This window comes from Trichechus manatus, unplaced genomic scaffold, assembly GCF_000243295.1.
Source record: "Trichechus manatus latirostris isolate Lorelei unplaced genomic scaffold, TriManLat1.0 scaffold00024, whole genome shotgun sequence".
Lineage (NCBI taxonomy): Eukaryota > Metazoa > Chordata > Mammalia > Sirenia > Trichechidae > Trichechus > Trichechus manatus.
In genome coordinates, this window is record NW_004443960.1 from 19037018 (window position 1) to 19054684 (window position 17667).

The 17667-nt window shown below is 45.1% G+C and overlaps 1 protein-coding gene across 1 annotated transcript; it reads right to left on the minus strand.

Moving 5' to 3' along the window:
• Positions 1-1373: 1373 nt before the first annotated feature.
• CRYM (crystallin mu) lies at positions 1374-16369 on the minus strand. The gene is made up of 8 exons (XM_004373318.2): positions 16152-16369; positions 15499-15652; positions 13159-13221; positions 8585-8686; positions 6727-6910; positions 3200-3321; positions 2434-2518; positions 1374-1719 (listed from the first exon to the last, which is right to left on the minus strand). Exons 1-8 carry the CDS (start codon positions 16319-16321, stop codon positions 1655-1657), a joined length of 945 nt encoding a protein of 314 aa, XP_004373375.1. The 5' UTR covers positions 16322-16369; the 3' UTR covers positions 1374-1654.
• Between the last annotated feature and the right edge of the window lie 1298 nt (positions 16370-17667).

Sequence of the window (17667 nt, forward strand, 5' to 3'; positions counted from 1 at the left end):
CAGGAATGGGCATATTATGTACATGGTCCAGTGAGACTTAGTTTGGGTTTTTTTTTTAACTGTTAGGGAAAAGAATCTTCATTTCTGCTAGGATTGCAAAAAAGGACAGAATATAATTTGGGAGCTTCTAGCAACCATCTTGCTACTACCAGAGGAGAACTTGCTTGATAATGGAGCCAGCCCTGTAGAGAACAGAGCCAAGGGATAAAGAGAACAAGACTGGGTCCTGATGACATTTGAGCCCCTGAATACAGCTGTAGCTGAAACCAGTTATCTCTGTACTTCTTAATTACAAGAGTCAATAAATTCTGTTCCCCATTCACTTATTCACTCACTCATTCATTTTCCTTAAGGTGATTTGAGTTGTAGTTGCTGTCACTTTTGACCAAAGAAGTCTTGACCAATACAGAAACTCTGTTGTTGTTCCTTTGGAGCCTTGGTGGTGCAGTGGTTAAGAGCTCAGCTGATAACCAAAAGGTTAGCAGTTCGAATTCACCAGATGCTCCTTGGAAACCCTATGGAGCAGTTCTATTCTGTTCTATAGGGTTGCTATGAGTCGGAATTGATTTGCCAGCAATGGGTTTGGTTTTTTTTCTTTTTGGTATTGTTCCTTTAGATTTTAATTATAAGAAGCCAGACACAAAAGGCCACATACTGTATATGTATAAAATTTGTATGAAATGTCTAGAATAAGCAAATCCATAGAGACAGAAAGTAGGTTAATGGTTGCCGGGAGCTGAGGGGAGAGGGGATGGAGAGTGATTACTAATGGGCACTCAGTTTCTTTTTGGGGTAGTGAAAATATTCGGGAATTAGGTAGGAGTGGTGGTTGCACAACACTGTGAATGTACTATAGTACAACCTGTGAAAGCTGGAAACTGGGTAAGGCGGAAACCTGTCAGAAAAGGAAAACGCAAATATTTTCTACTAAAACGAGCGATAGAAAAGTGGTAAGACTGCACCCTGTCAAAGGCAGAAAACTTGCGAGTCCCAGATAAACAAGGCAGTCCCGTCAAGTTCTGGCTCTCACAGGTTTCACTGTAAATGCTGCTGAACTGTACACTTAAAATGGTGAATTTTATGGTACAGAAATTTTTATCTCAAGTCAAAAATGAGAAAAATTTTTTAATTGTAGTCACTCCTCAAGAGTGAATGGTCTCAACAACAACAAAAATAAAAAAAAGAAACAGTTTGCAGATGAGAGAGGAGGAGAATGGGAACTCTGTATTTTCTGCACAATTTTTCTGTAAACCTAAAACTGCCCTAAAAAATAAAGTCTATTAAAGAAAAAAAAAGAAATAGAGTGAACGGAAGCACTTGGTCTTCCTCACTTCCCTTGCCATGGAGAGTAGAAGTTATAAAAGTAAGTGCTTCAGAATTTTAAAATGCTTTATTTCAGGGAAGTACAAAAGGTAGTGAAATGCAAGTGAAAGGAACATAATGTAACCCAGCATAGCAGAGGAAATGGGCACCTAGTTTTGTTTTCCAACTACAAACATGAATGGGGATGTCATTATTTAAGATAAGACATGGTAAGCACAAAACTGTAGCTCACTGGGCACTGTGCTCCCTCAACTGATCTAGAAATTATGAGACAATCAGTGGCGATATCACTTGAACTGTAGCATCCATCTCAACACAAGGTTTCTGTGTTTTATTTACCAGATGACCAGGAATCATACACTAGTTTGGCTGCAACTGTGTCCTCCACCGCCATTCCTAAAATGAAGAGAAATTTGGTTCATTTTTTGTCAGAATTAAGTCTTCCTGAAACAACCCAAGCCCTCTGACTAGCGGTTTCCTGAGATGGTGCCCAAGCTGCCAAGGGGCAGACAGGCCACTGGGAGTCCATCCTTTGTTGGGCTTATGCCTGCAAAAACTCAGGTGGGAATATGGCTTCCCAGGAAAGCCCTCCTCCAATCAGCAGGCAGGAGGGTAGGAAAGGAGGAAACGAAGGTCTCAAGCTGTACTTTCTGTCTGGCTCTCTTTCAGACCCATTTCTCTTAAGCTCCCTGCCTTTTCACATTTTTATTCCTCACCCCTACCACTGAAGAATATCTTCTTCTGAGTTTCATTTAGACATAAGTCAAAATGATTGACTGCTGACACTTGCTATGTGCAAATGTTTTATGTGCACATCTCAATCCTCATGACAACTCAAGCTAAGAGGTGGTAAAGAAACCATGACTCACAGAGGTTAAGTCACCTGCTTGAGGACATATGCCCAGTGAATGGCAGAGAAGGCTTTGAACCCAGGACTGCCCAATTCCAAAGTTCATGGCTGAATCACTACACTAAAACATGTAAATAATTCATGCAAGTGATGGAATTCACAGTGATTCATCTACAGAGCCTGGTGAATCATTATTCTTCCCACTGCTTAGCTAATTTGTGTTCTGGTTAGATTTGTGACTAGGGAGCAGTAGCTCTTACCCAAAGACTTGAACACTGTGGTCTTCTCACACTGGGCCGGCTTCACTCCCTTCACCACTTCTCCCAGCTCAGCGAAGATCTCTGCCTGTGAAACAAACACACACTGACCTAGGCCATGACACGGAAGTCTGCTGGGGGCCGGCTTCTGAAGCCAGCCCAGGGCATCCCAGAACTGCATAAGGGATGAACTTGATAAAAAGTCCATTTATGAACTAGATTACATCAGGGAGAATGCTTCCTCCTGAAATTCCTTTTTGGGTAGCATCTGCCTTTGTGAGACTGTGAACACAGAGATCCACATTTGTGGCTGGGTGAATTTCCTGCCAAGTCACTGTGTCAGTGAGGAAATGGGCATGTTCTTATCTAAACACTCATTTTGGCAGCCTCTTTCTTGGTTCTATGCCCTGATTAAAAAGAAAAAAAGGCCATAAGGTGGTCAACCATGGTTATATTGTGCTGGCCACATTGGGAAGGCTTTTAGGCTGCAAAAGTCTCCCATATCGCAATCCCACTGTCCTATAGAACAGTCCAGTCCAATGGGAAAATCCCTGAAGCCTCCCTCTCCCAGCAGAGGGAAGAGGAAAACACATAATGTCATCACCATAATGGTCACATTATTCTGGAAGGGGATTAGAAAGGAGCTGGTTCCCCCACAAGGAGGTGGAGGTGACCAAGGTCTGGAGCAGGCCAAACTGAAGAAGAAATTAAACTCTGGGATCCAGGTGAGGCCAGCTGGGGCAGCAGCCCTCCAGAAGACGATGCTCACCCCTGACAAGAGCACATCCCCAGACTCCTTGAGGGCGGCCTCCTTGGAGTCCACATACAGCACAGCTTGTTTCATCAGCTCACCATCCAGTTCTCTCCAGTCAGGTCTGCTGGCTCCAATGGCTACAAGACACAGAAGCAATCCCTAAGCCTAGGAGCACCTCCAAGGGTTACTGAAAGTGCCAAAGCATGGAAGAGGGGTGAGGCCGGGTGAAGAAAAGAAGGTGACAAAAGACATGAGGGAACATTCAGTTTTGGAGCACTTCCTCATTTCCCCAAGTCGAGCCTCTCCTGATCAACAAAACTGAATACTTCTTAATAATAATCATACCTACCATTTTTTTCCTTTCCATTTCCTATCCCACCTCATTCCTAAAAGGGTTTGAGATGACTTGGCATTCATTTGCTGAGTGCCTACTATCTGTGGGATGTTTTACACATACTATTTATAATCCTTACAAGTGAACTTCAATATCTGGTTCCCACTGAACAGATGTGGAAATTGAGGCTCAGAGAAGTGAAGGTGCTTTCTAAGGTTCTGTATCCAGTAAGTGAGTCCAGGTCTGTGAGAGCGCCATGCCTTTCTCTCCTTTCCCACTTACAGAGAACAATGACTTCCTTGCAAAAACACTGAAACTGAGATACCCTTGGAGTTTATTCACACCCTCTACCTTCTGTCTGTCTGCTTGCTCTTCAACAATTCCCGTTCCTCATCCCCAGCTGCTTCTCTCTTAACTCAAGACAAAAGAGCCCAGTGTCAGGGTCACAAAGAAGCCTCAATAAAAAGAAAACTGAGTTCATCCTGGCTCAGAGCTTTTTTATCCTCTGCAGAACCTGGGACCTTAACAATGACTCCAGGGTATCCTGCCTGCTGGTACCAGGACATAGGCTGATGCTGAAGCTGCAACCACAGGCCTTCAGGGATCAGGTAGGTAATAGAAATGAGCAAAGTGAGTCAGAGGACTAGACTGGGAATGGGAGAGACCAAGGCACACAGAGAAATGCAGGCCTTCTAAAGAGGACAGTCATTGTTCAGCTCCAGCTAATTGTTGCCATGTGAGAATGCAAGCCCATTGCTATCGGATATCCCTTTTTAAAAAGAGAAACAGGAAATCTATTTGCATGTGATGTTTTTCAATTTTTAAAACACACTGTGGCCCAAAGAAAACACATCTGCTGGCTGGATCTAGCCCATGGCCAGCCAGTCTTTGGAAACAGCTATAGAGCCTTACATAAATATATGCAGCATTCACATGCCTTCTCACACTGCCGTCCAGGTTTTCTTTACTTGTTCCCTTTCCTGCTGTTCTCCCTCGCTCTAATTTCCAAAGAGAGTGGTTAAAAAATGTCCATCTTGAAGACTGTTTGTGTGGGAAGTTCTATAGAACAAAAGTACTAGTTAATGAAGCTTGTAAATAAATCATAAGCTGGTGGGAAAAGCCCCAGGTTCTCAGGCCACCCCTTCTTGCTGCACTGTTCCCCTAAGACAGCCACTACTTCTGAGCTGGCAAGTTGTCAAAGGGTTGTGTGAGGCCACTCAGGCAGATGGAGGTGGGCCAGGCGGGAGAGGGAGGGACCTGACTCAGACTGGGCTCTAGCTTTGCTTTCAGTGGGGCTAGCATGGATCAGTCCTTAGGTGGTGCAAATGGGTAATGGGCTTGGCTGCTAACTGAACAGTTGGTGGTTCAAGTCTACCTAGAGATTCGTCGGAAGAAAGGTTTGGTGATTTACTTCTGAAAAATCTGCCACTGAAAACTTTATGGATCTCAGTTCTACTCTGACACAGAGTCAACTCGACTTCAACTGGTAGAATGGGTCAGAAGACTAACAATGGTGGCAGGTGAGGAAAAGATAAGGGAAGTGTGGAGGAGGTTAGGATTGGGCCTGCCTCTTAGCCAAGCTATAAAGTAAGTAAAATATGTCGGTAGTGTTTCTAATTTGTTGGCTGCACTTGTAACACACTTTTCTTAAGTATATTTGAAGCCTCTGTGAATGCATAAACCAATTTTATCCCTAGGTCAGGGAAATATAAGAGATGCCTTGACTCAAAATCAAGTCAGCGCATCCTGGTGAGAGAGGCAAAGAGTGAGATGGATTTGATGTGAGGAATAGTCTCTGTTGCTGGCTTTGAAGATGGAAGGTCCACATGGCAAGGAATGTGGGTGGCCACTAGGAGCTGAGAGTGGCCCCAAGGAAATGGAAACCTCAGTCCTACAACTATAAGGAACTTAATCCTGCCATAATCATGTGAGTTTGGAAGAAGACCCCAAGCTCTAGAAGAAATCATAGCCAGACAACACTTTGATTTCACCCTTGTGAGACCCTAAGCAGACAACCTAGCTTACCCATGCCTGGACTCCTAAACCACAGAAACTGTGAGGTCATGAATGTATGTCGTTTTAAACTGAAAAAAAAAAATCAATTCAGCCTTGCTGAAGATTCCCTGGGAACCCATTTCACTAAGAAGTGGTTCCTCTTGATTTCTCAATTCCTTCCAGAAATCGTCTTACTGTCCATAAAGCCAGCCTCGACCCACCAATCAAGTGCATTAACCATTTGCACCCAGCAACTCCTGCACTTGGCTGCTAACTGAGAGGTGGGAGGTTCGTGTCCTCCCAGAGGTCCCTGGAAAAAAGGCCCGGTGATTTGCTTCTGAAGAATCAACCATTAAAAACCCTAAGGAGCACAGTTCTACTCTGGCACGCACACAGGGCTGCCATGAGTTGCAGTTGACAGCAACTGGCCCCTTGGTTTACCTACCTATAAAATGGGGGTTATTATAATAATAGTTCTACATCATAAGGTTGTTGTACAGATTAAATAATACATATAAAGAACTTATAACAGCACCTGGCAGTAAGAAGTATTCTATACAGACTAGTTCTTATCGCCCCAGGGCGATTTTAAGATCTTCAGAGGCCCTAGGCCCTCTTAGAATCCCTCCACCCCTTATCCTATCACACAGTAAAAAGCATCTACATGCCACATGTCTTTTTACTGTATTTTTTTTAAGTTTTATTAAAAACAAATGACTTCCTTGACTTTTGTGACTTAAACTTTATCACATTTAAGAATTGAACTGTGGTTGACCATTTGGTATAATATTACTTTTGTTAGATCCTTAACTAAATATTAATTTCAGGTTTGCAATTTTCTTTTTGTATTTTGGAGACAGTATTGTTTTTTGGGTCTCACACGTGTCCATGTTGTTGCTGTGTGCTGTCGAGTCGATTCCAACTCATAGTGACCCTATATGACAGAGTAGAACTGCCCCATAGGGTTTCCTAGGCTGTAATCTTTATGGGAGCAGATAGTCAGGTGTTTTCTCCCATGGAGTGGCTGGTGGGTTTGAACCACCGGCCTTTTGGTTAGCAGCTGAACCATTGTGCCACCAGTTCTCCTTACATGTTTCCACAGGCCCTTGAAAAGCTTGGGCATTCTGCATCATGAATCAAATGGCTCTCACATGCAGCCCAGGGAAGAGTCTGCCCACCACCTGCCCCTGGCTCGTGGAGTCACTCTACTTACCATTGATATGAGCCCCTGCCTTCACCCACTGACCAAACAAAATGGGTTCTGTTGCCATGGTGACTGTGATGATCACATCTGCACCAGTCACAGCCTCCTGGACCGATGAACAGACTCGTACTGCTCCTTGCACTGTGTTTGCAAACTTCTCTGCATTTTCCTTTGTGCGGTTCCATATCCTCACCTTCATTAAGGGGAACAAGAGGGACATTGGTGCCATGTTTTTGCTGTTTACATTACACCAAGCCCAAGGGTACCAAGAGAAAGCTGAACCCCTCTGGAGTAGAAGCTGCGGTTATCTAAATCATTCCCTGTGGAGAATGGGCGTTTGATAACATTAATCTGGACAGGTGCCTATCTAAACCAAAACAAAACCCATTGCTGTCAAGTCGATTCCAACTCATAGTGACCCTATAAGACAGAGTAGAACTGTCCCACAGGGTTTCTAAGCACTTAACCACTGCACCACCAGGGCTCCTATCTAGGTACTTGAAAATGAGCTTTCTCTACCACATTCCCCTTTACAGAAGATTGGAAATGTTTCAGTTCTAGCCTGAGCCATACACCTCAGTAATTTAATAGGTACTAGACAGTTTGATGATTAGCAGAGAAAGTTCAAATGTAATAAATACAGAAATAAAGTTTATATCCAAGTAAGTTCAACAAGGAGCTTTGGTGGCATGGTGGTTAAAGCGCTTGGCTGCTAACCACAAGGCCAGCAGTTTGAACTCCCCAGCCACTCTGCAGGAGAAAGATGTGGCAGTCTGTTTCTGTAAAGATTTACAGCCTCAGAAACCCTATGGGACAGTTCTACTCTGTCCTGTTGGGTTGCTATGAGTCGGAATTGCCTCGACGGCCATGGGCTTGATTTTTGGAAGTTCACCAACCAACATACAAATAATATAATACACCCAGCCATAAGGGAATGGTTAACAATGATACCCTTCTTGATGGAAAATTATGCAAATATTATGCACAAATGAGATAATCTGGAAAAGTAATGATGTTAGAACATTCAGTGAAAAGATAGGATAGATAATTGAATATACCTAATGTGATTAAAATTATATTTTAAAAAACTAATGATTAAGATAACTAAGATTGGAAAATGTTAGCTGCTTGTCTTTGAAAACAGGTAACAGTGTATTTTTATTTTTCTTGCTTTCTTCCCTATAGTCTCTATTTCCCAAAGCAGATAGATATATTACTTTTATCATGAAAATACATTTGGTCCTTCCCAACCCTCTCACATACATACAAAAAATAAAATAAAAGGAGCGTAGAGCATTCCCAGAAGAAAGGAGAGCCATGACTGGGGAAGGTAGACCAGTATCTAGAGCGCAGAGGAGGGATGCTCGGACTCATGGTGACCCCGTGTGTTACAGAGTAGAACTGGCTCCATGGGGTTTTCTTGACTGTAATCTTTATGGAAGCAGATGGCCAGGCCTTTCTTCTGTGGCACCACTGGCTGGGTTCAAACTGTTGAGTGCAAACCATGTGTGCCACCCAGGGACTGGATCCATAACCCTGAATACCTAAAGACTCACAGAAGCACAGAGAGGAGCCAAAAGGACCGTGCATATAATAGATATAATATAATCCTTTAACTAACTAAGTAGACTGGCTGTATCCTCAAGTATACCCCGTGAACACGGAAACTGGAAAGACGTGATTTAGGCCTTCTCTCCTACTCTCCACCTCCAGTGAGACTACTGGGGAAGTCATTAAGGTAAAAGAATGGTCTAGATCAGACTTTCGAACTAATATTTCAGAGCAACCCATGTTGCCTGTGAAGGAGTATAGACAAAAGTCACTGGCCGCTCCCTTCCCCCTTCTCCCCGGCCACCCCTAGGCTTACCTCCTTAAAGGAGAATTGCTCTGTGAAGACCTCATAGTGGCTGTAGGCCTGGACTCCAGCCCCAAGGATGCACAAAATTTCACTGCTGGGGTGCTTCAAAAACTATTTGAGAGTCACAAGGCAAAAAAGGTCAAGGGAGACATTAGCCAGTAGCCAGCTGAAAGGTAAAAAACAAAGAGTTTAAGTATCAAGAGCCCTCAGGCAATCAGAGAGTCATCACTTGTGTTTCAGTTCTCCTCCATGGAGTGGGGAAGGAAAGAAGGAACCTTCACTGAGCACCTAATATATGCCACTGCTTTACCCCCATTATCTCATTTTGTCCGGACAACGACCCTATGAGCTAGACTGTTGTTGTTAGCTGCTGTGACTCATGGCGACCCCATGCACAGCGGAAGGAAGCACTGCCCAGTTCTGAGCCCTCGCCATGACTGGCTGCAGATCAGATCATTGGGATCCACAGGGTTTTCCATTGGCTGTTTTTTTGGCAAGTAGATTGCCCGGCCTTTCTTCCTAATCTGTCTAAGTCTCAAAGCTCCACAGAAACCTATTCAGCATCATAGCAACGCGGAAGCCATCACTAACAGACAGGTGGCTGTGCTTGAGGTGCACTGGCTGGGAATCGAATCCAGGTCTCCCACGTGGAAGGGGAGAATTCTACCACTGAACCACCACTGCCCTCCCAGAATACGATTAGTGGCACATTATTATTTTCCCATAAGCATGCACATAATTAAAAATTTACATATGAATCTGCTAGATTTATCACTGAAACAAAGAATTTGAAAGTCTATGTTTTGTTTGCATTCGCCAAGACTTTGCATGTACTTCATGTCTTCCTACCACATTGGCTTCCTTACAGTTGCTCAGGTACACATGACTCCTTTAAACACAGGGCCTTTGCACACGTTCTTTCCTCCGCCCAGTAATGCTTTCCCCTCTGCCCCTCACAAGTAACAATTATTATCCTTTAAGTCTCGTTCAAATCTCTCTTCCACAAGAAAAGCCTTCCCCAATCCTATAGATTAAGCCCCCAACCCCCCAAAAAAGCCAAACCCATTGCCATCAAGTTGATTCCAACCCATAGCGACCCTATAGGACAGAGTAGTACTGCCCCATAGAGTTTCCAAGGAGTGGGTGGTGGATTCGAACGGCTGGCCTTTTGTTTAGCAGCTGTAGCTTGCTATAGCTCTTAACCACCGTGCCACCAGGCCCCGTCAACTAGATTAAGACCCCTATTTTACGCTCACATAGACTTCACACCTTTCATTCAATGTACTTGTCAGGGTTGTGATTTCACATGTATTGGTGTAATGTTTAGGTTACTGTTTGTCTCCCCCACTGGATCCTGCACTCCATGATGGCAGGCACCGTGTCTGGTTTTGCTTACCATTCTGTGTCCCTTGCTGGGCACAAGGCCTGACACCTGGTGGGCACTCAAATATCTGCTGAATGAATGCATGGCAGGATAAACCCTCGTATATGTTGTTACCTTGAAAAGCATGACAGAATCCCCACCTAAAGTTTCGTGAAACCCAAACACAAAGAAGTTATAATGTCAGTTAGACGCCAGATCTTCCTGTACACCTCATCCTCCTCCCAGATGCCCAAAATGAAAGAAAAGAGGTTTGTAAAGAAAACATTCTACTCCCAGCAAGGTAAAAAGTAAACCAGACCTTTGTTCCTTATTGAAATAGCCCATCTGAACTGAGCCACTGAGAATGATGAATAAAGTTTCAGCCTAAACTCTGAGGTTGAACCCAACTCTCTCTTCTGGAAGTGTAGATTTTTACCAATGCAACAAAGCACAGTGTTACTGACAGCTGGGTCTAGAACAGTGTGGTTCCCAAATCTAGCTGAATATCAGAATCAACCGGGGACTATTAAAAAAGTAGTTTCCTGGGCCCCTAACCTCAGAGACTTCGAATAGTTCTGGGAACCCCAGAGGATGCTGCTGTATAGCTAGGGTTGGAAATGACTGAGCTGGGATAAGACCAGGCAGCCTTGGAAGACCCCATAACTACCTTGTTATGTGACTTCAGGACAACCCTAGTCTCCATTTCCTTCTGTGCTAAATGAGGCCCGTAAGACTCGCTTTGCCTTCCTGACAGAAACTCAAAGATAAGACAATGGGTTAGAGATGATTTTGAAAAAGACCAAAGGTCTTTACAAAATAAGGCGGGGCTATTAGAGTTGTTCTGTTTCTAATCTACCAGAGAGCCTATCTCCAAGTCCCTTGATTATTTCAATCTGAGTCGCGTCTGGGTATAATTAAAAACCACTTCCCCAAGGTGGGTACTATAGGCCACACCTTTCATCTGCAATTACTAGATTAATCCTCACATTCTTCCCTCCCCATCATCTATTTAGGAAACCTTAACATACAGTCTGAACACTTGGCTTATGCTGCTCCAACCCTCCCCCAGATCACCACACTTCCTTAACGTGTAGGCCTCATAAACCAATGTCCCAAGACCATGTACTCCATTTATTGTGAAAGGTTCTGGACTCCAATTGTTCCCACAGACACCCAGTTTTCTAAGCCTCTTCTTCTTAACTCTAACCTCCCAAAATGTTGTTTTTCTTGTAAGATGCCCTGACGTATTTCCTGTAGGAAGAATGCTTGTGAAGTACCTGGAATACTGTTTAGGAAGCTCACTGTCTTAGTTATCTAGTGTTGCTATAACAGAAATACCACAAGTGGGTGCCTTTAATGAACAGAAATTTGTTTTCTCACAGTTCAGGAGGCTAGAAGTCCACATTCAGGATGCTGGCTCTAGGGGAATGTGTTCTTTCTCTGTTGGCCCTTGGGAAAGGTCCTTGTCTCTTTTCAGCATCTGTAGGCCTGGCATTCCTTGGCTTGTTGGTGATCTTCATGTGGCATGGCATCTATCTTCCCCAACTGTGTTTCTTTGCTTGCTTGTTTAATCTCTTTTATATCTCAAGAGAGTGACTTAAAACACACCCTACACTAATACTGTCTCATTAACGTAACAAAGAAAACCCATTCCCAAATGGGGCTATAACCAAAAACCCACAGTTATCGAGTCCATTCTGACTCACAGCGACCCCATAAGGTTTCCAAGGCTATAGATCTCTATGGAAGCAGACAGGCACATCTTTCTCCTGTGGAGACGCTGGTGGTTTCGAAGCACCAACCTTTCGGTTAGCAGTTGATCGCTTTAACCACTGCACCACTAGGGCTCCTTAACAACAGGTATGGGGGTTAGGATTTACAACACATATTTTTGGAGGACACAATTCCAACCAGAACACCCACCATCCCCATTGTGGCTGTTCTTTCTACCTTGAATTTTCTTCCTCCACATTTTTGCATGATTCACTTGCTCACCTTTTTCAGTCTTTACTCAAATGTCACCTTCTCAGTGAGGTCTTTCCTGGATAATTTACAATTTCACTCCCTCCCCAATACTGTGTGTTCCATTCTCTGTTTCAATCACTACTGTATCCTTAACATTTAGAACAGCGCCTGATGCATGGAAGGAGCTCAGTTAACACTGATTGAGTGCATATACCAATCTGGCTCAGATCTGTTCGGCTCACCCTTCTGCCACTTGTCCAGCACTGGCTGTAGCCTAGAAGCTGACCACACTGGTTTACTAGGAGCAGTGTGGTACAGGGACAAGAAAGCTATTCTAGGAGCCAGAGAGGTCAAGTTTTAAATTCTTGCTCTGCCACTCACTAGCTGTGTGACCCTAGGCAACTCACATAACTTCTCTGAGCTGCAATGCCTACACCTGGCAAATGGAGATGATTACATCGACTTTGCAAGGTTGATGTGAGGGTTAGGAATAACGCCTGGAAAGTACCTGGAACTTAGTCATGCTCAATAAATGGTAGCTATTAATTTCTGTCAGTTGGTCATACTGTGGTGGCTTGCATGTTGCTGTGATGCTGGAAGCTATTCCACTGATATTTCAAATACCAGCAGGGTCACCCATGGTGGACAGGTTTCAGTGGATCTTCCAGACTAAGACAGACTGGAAAGAAAGGCCTGGCGATCTACTTCTGATAATTAGTCAGTGAAAACCCTATGGATCATGACAGAATATTTGCCTAATATAGTGCTAGAAGAGGAGCCCCCTAGGTTAGAAAACCAAAAAAACCAAACTTGTTGCCGTCTTGTCGATTCCGACTCATAGCAACCCTGTAGGACAGAGTAGAACTGCCTCATAGGGTTTCCAAGGAGAGACTAGTGGACTTGAACTACCAGCCTTTTGGTTAGCAGCTGAGTTCTTAACCACTACGCCACCCCAGCAACAAGGCACTCAAAATACACCGTGGCCACAACAATGGACTTGAGCATACCAGTGATCTTGAAGATGGTATGAGACTGGGTCAACATGAGTTGGAGCCGACTCAATGGCAACTAACAACAACAACAATTAATTTCATGAATCGCTGTACTTACCCGACATCCCATATTTGGCATATGGAGTTCCAGCTCTATTCAAAGTAAGACCAACATAGGTTCCTAACTTCTCGCTTAGTTGAACTTGGTATACCACACTCCACCTACCAGCTTGCCTTATAGCACAGCCAGCCACTAATCTTACCTTGGTGGCGATGGCAGATGCTGCAGCTGTTCTCTTTGCAGTTATGACATTTCCATCCATGACCTTGTAAAGAAGGGAGACAGTGAGCAAGGGGCACCCCATCCACTACTTAAGCTGAGAGAAGCATCTCTCAAAGACCAGCCCTAAGAAGTTTTATAGTATGCTACAAAGAGCCTGGGTTTGGTGTCAGACCTGGATCCAATTACTCCACTTATGAAATTTGCAACTTTGAACAAATAGCTTAATCTCTAAGCACTGGTTTCCCTACCTGTAAAAATAAAGACAATGCCAACCATTCAGAGGGTTATTGTGAGGATTAAATGCATTGGCATATATGAAAACATCTAGCACATGCCAAGCCCCCAAGAACTGCCTATTTTCTTTTCTTGCCCTGGGACTCTTGAATAACCAAATTAAGGAGGGACTTGAGGGATAGGATTAAGTCATCTGACATCTGTGCAAGGGCAATGAAGCCCTGCTGTGTTGGTGTTGTGTGCTGCCGAGTCAATTTTGACTTATAGCGACCCTGTAGGACAGAGTAGAACTGCCCCATAGGGTTTCCTAGGCTGTAATCTTTACGGGAGCAGATCACCAGGTCTTTTCTCTCACGGAGCGCCTGGGTGGATTCGAAACATCAGTCTTTCGGTTAGCAGCCAAACACTTAACAATTGCACCACCAGGACTCTATGAAACTCTACCCCAGTGGTTCTCAAGTTCTGTTGGACACATGGGGAGCTTTTTGAAGATACAGATGCCCAGGCTCAACCTTTGGATTAACTGAACTGAATCTCTAGGGGTAGGACCTAGACATTCTTGCTTTTAAAAGGTCCCGGGTCATTCTGATGCACAGTGAGGGTTGAGAATTAAGGTCTGGATAATGACAATACCCACCCTTTGCACTATTCTCCCCTGCTGGTAAGTTATTCATCTCAGTGGACCCTCCCCAGGGAGGTATCATTATTCTCATTTTACAGATGAGGAACTGAGTCACTTAGCTACGGAGAAGATTCAGCAAGGATCTAAAGCTGTGATATCTAGTTTCAAAGCTGGCTGCTCCCACTGGGGAACCACTGTTGGTAGGTAGTATGGGTGTCACCTCCAGTGGGTGAGGATAAGTTGGGAAGAGCTAGAGACTTCTTAGAGGACTAATGAACAGCTAGATTCCTTGAGGAGCTAGAAATTCAGGGGGAGAGAAAAAGGGGCCCTAAGGATTCAAGGAAGGACCAGGTGGAATTAAGGGGAGTCTCCCACAACGTCTCAACTGCCTGGTCTCAGAGCCAGCTTGGGGTTACAGGGCACAGAAGTTAAGGCACAAGCTCCACAGTCAGACAGACCCAAGGACTGATGCTGGGTCTTTCACTAACCAGCTGTGTGACCTCAAGCAAAGTGGCTCTACCAACTGGAGTCTGGAGCCTCGGGGACCTCAACAAAAATGGGAGGTGAGGGAGGTGGGCTAATAAAAACTCCCACAGAGGAATGTTGTCAGAATTGAATGAGGTTGGTATCTCCTGCCCTGCACATGATAAACACTCAACAAGTGGCAGTTAAAAAGGCAGTAGAACATGTAGAAATTGTTGGAATTAAAAAAAAAAATAGTTTCCAAAATTAAATTCTGAACCTCTTGAAAAAGAACAAATAAGCAAAAAAAGACCCAAAAAACAAAAAGGCAGTCGAGCCTAGTATTAAAAGAGTATAGGTGCTGAGGTTAGACTCACTACGGTTGAAGCCCAGCCATGCCACTGATCAGCTATGTAAACCTGGATCAGTTGGGTATAGGTGCCCTGTGACTCAGTTTCCTCATCTGTAAAATGGGGGTAATAATATTAGCTGCCTCATAGAGTGGTGATAAATATTAAGAGTTAATACATGTAAGGTGTTTAGAACAATGCCTGACACATAGTAAGTACTCTGTAAAATTGAGCTACTGCTATTTTTTTGGATACCATGATTAGGTGTTAAAACAGGTCACTGTGAACTCCTCAGAAAAGACTCTCAGGGTTTGCAGAACACCCCCTCTCTTCCATGTTGACAGAGATTTGCTAAATAAATGTTTCCCTGGCTACTGGGCTCTTTCAAGCTGTTTATGTGGGGTGACTGGGTATTTGATGAGAATGACAAGATTATTACTTCCACACTGTCCCGCACTTGAAGCAGCAGGGGGTTCTGGGGCTGGATGATGCATCCTCAGGCAGTCCGAGAAACACATGCACCACCACACATAACCTTGACTTAAAAGCCATGTGAGCTCACAGTCAAAACTGCTGCTCACAGAGAACTAACTTCTGAGCCTGCCTCTGGGTCGGGGGATCCCTCTCCACCCCAGGGCAGGGAGTTGCTCACCGCCAGCAGGGTGCCATTGCTGGGCTCAAAGAGTAGCACAGTGGCCTGGTGGGAGGGGACGGTGGAGGTGGTGCCGTGGCCCTCGTAGAAGGTGATCAGCTTGGTGGTCAGGGCATCCTCTGCTGCACTGTAGGCGGACATGACCCCCAGGAAACTACAAGGAGAAAGGAAGCCACTTCAATCCTTTCCCAGAAATCCTGGGGTCTATCAAACCCCTATACACCTTCAGGTCTCTTTCCTGAATCACTGCCCTGCTGGCCCTCTCCCTGCTCCTCCCCCCTCCCTGTGCCCTTCCCTCATGCATATGCATAATATGTTGAAGAGTTTGGCTCTGGATGAGAAAAACTAGGTCATTCTCCCAGCTCTGCCACTTACTAGCTGTGTAACCTTGGATAAGTCACTTGACTTCTCTGAGTCTCAGTGTTACCACCAGTAAAATGGTGGTATCACTATCTACGGGGACAGCGTGCAGAATTAAACAAGGTAACGCCTGCAAAGCGCCCACTTAGCACGGTGGGTAGCACGTGTCAATTGGCAGTCGTTATTAGCAATCATTAGCAGTCCCTTCTGCCTTCTCCCACCGCTTCCCTTGCACCCCTCCTCTTCCTCCTGCCTAGTTTCTCCTGCCCCAGCCCGCGGCCTTCCTCACTCACCCCCTATGTTTGGCCACCGGCAGCACGGTGCGCAGGGGCTGCATGACACCTCCGTCCGGGCCGCTGGAGAAGTTGGCCAGAGCCGCCTCCAGAGACTGGATGAGGAGGCTGGAGCTGCGGAGATGGCTCTGCACCTCGGCGGCACTCAGGAATGCTGGCGCGGAGCTCATCTTGCCGCTGGCCTTCTAACCACAGACCCGCACCGCGCTCCGCGCTCCGCGCTCCGCGCTCCGCACACCCGGGCTGCACCGCTATTTATGAGCGCGCCGGCAGTGCGGCGGAGTCACCTACCCGGCTCGGGCCCAGCCTCCAGGAGAGGGGAAGGCGGAGCAACACCGCCCCCGCCCCTTGAGCCTGTCACCACCCTCTCCGCCCACGCCAACCCCCGGGTGGAGGAGTGGGTCCCCTCTACCAACTAATTCCCCAAGATTGGACTCGAGACGGCCGGCAGGGAGTTGGTGTCCTTGGGTCCACTTTCTCAATTCCTGTAATTAGCTGCAACCATATTCTTTGTAAGGCGTGTTAGTAAAGGGCTTTGGCGAACCATCTCCCCCTCCGCTATTTGCTGTCCCTGTCGCCTTCCCTGGGAAAGCGGAGACTGGGGAGATGGGGCAAACGATGGCTGGGCTCCCTTGTCTTTTAAGTTATTGCTTGCTGCTGGGAGAGCTTAGATGAAAGGAGACAGAGGAGTATTAACAACCATTTTCTTTTCAATACTGCCCCCATATGGAGTCTCTTATTTGAATCTCACCCTGGCTGGTGATTGCTTTAAGTGCATAGTTTTCCCTCGGGTACTAACCTAACTAACCGCCAACCTGCAACAAGAGATACGTTCCCAGGGCAAGGTGTAGTGGCCTGGTGCACACCAAGAGCCAAAGTGCACAAGACAACATATGTCTTTTCTTCAAGGAGTTTATACTTGAGATGGGGAAATAAGACAGTGTGCACGTGGGAAGGTAACTAACAATGCAGGGCAGTGTTAAAATAATATTAAGCCAATAATAGAAACTGATTTGAAGATTATTTAATATAAACCTATTGCCAGGGAGTCAATTCCGACTCATACCAACCCTGTAGGACAGAGTAGAACTGCCCCATAGGGTTTGCAAGGTGTCATCTTTACAGAAGCAGACTGCCACATCTTTCTCCTGTGGATTGGCTGGGGGCCAACCGCAGAACTTTTGGTTAGCAGCTGAGCGCTTAACCACTGTGCCACCAAGGCTACTTTATTTAATATATGATTTGCAAATCAGGCAACACTTTTGACTAGAGAGTCAATGTGTTGCAAAGACGAAAGAATGTCCAAAAATTCTCGTACCCTACATTATGACATTGCCATGGAAAAGGGCTGGAACAGTGTTTTCATATTAACAGTTCACCATAAAACACAGCTGCCAGTCTGACCCTGGAGTTTCTGTTTCTTTCTTTTTTTTTTATTGTACTTCAGGTGAAGGCTTACAGAACAAATAGTTTCTCATGAAACAGTAGTACACATATTGTTTTATGACATTGGTTA

What these genes read in the sequence shown, in the direction of transcription:
- CRYM (XM_004373318.2), bottom strand. Translation starts at nt 16,321, where the DNA reads ATGAGCTCCGCGCCAGCATTCCTGAGTGCCGCCGAGGTGCAGAGCCAT. An exon ending in AGCAATTCTCCTTTAAGGAG is followed by an intron (nt 6,911 to 8,584) that starts GTAAGCCTAGGG and finishes CCCTTAATGAAG; the next exon opens with GTGAGGATATGGAACCGCAC. An exon ending in CACAGTGTTCAAGTCTTTGG is followed by an intron (nt 1,720 to 2,433) that starts GTAAGAGCTACT and finishes TCTTCATTTTAG; the next exon opens with GAATGGCGGTGGAGGACACA.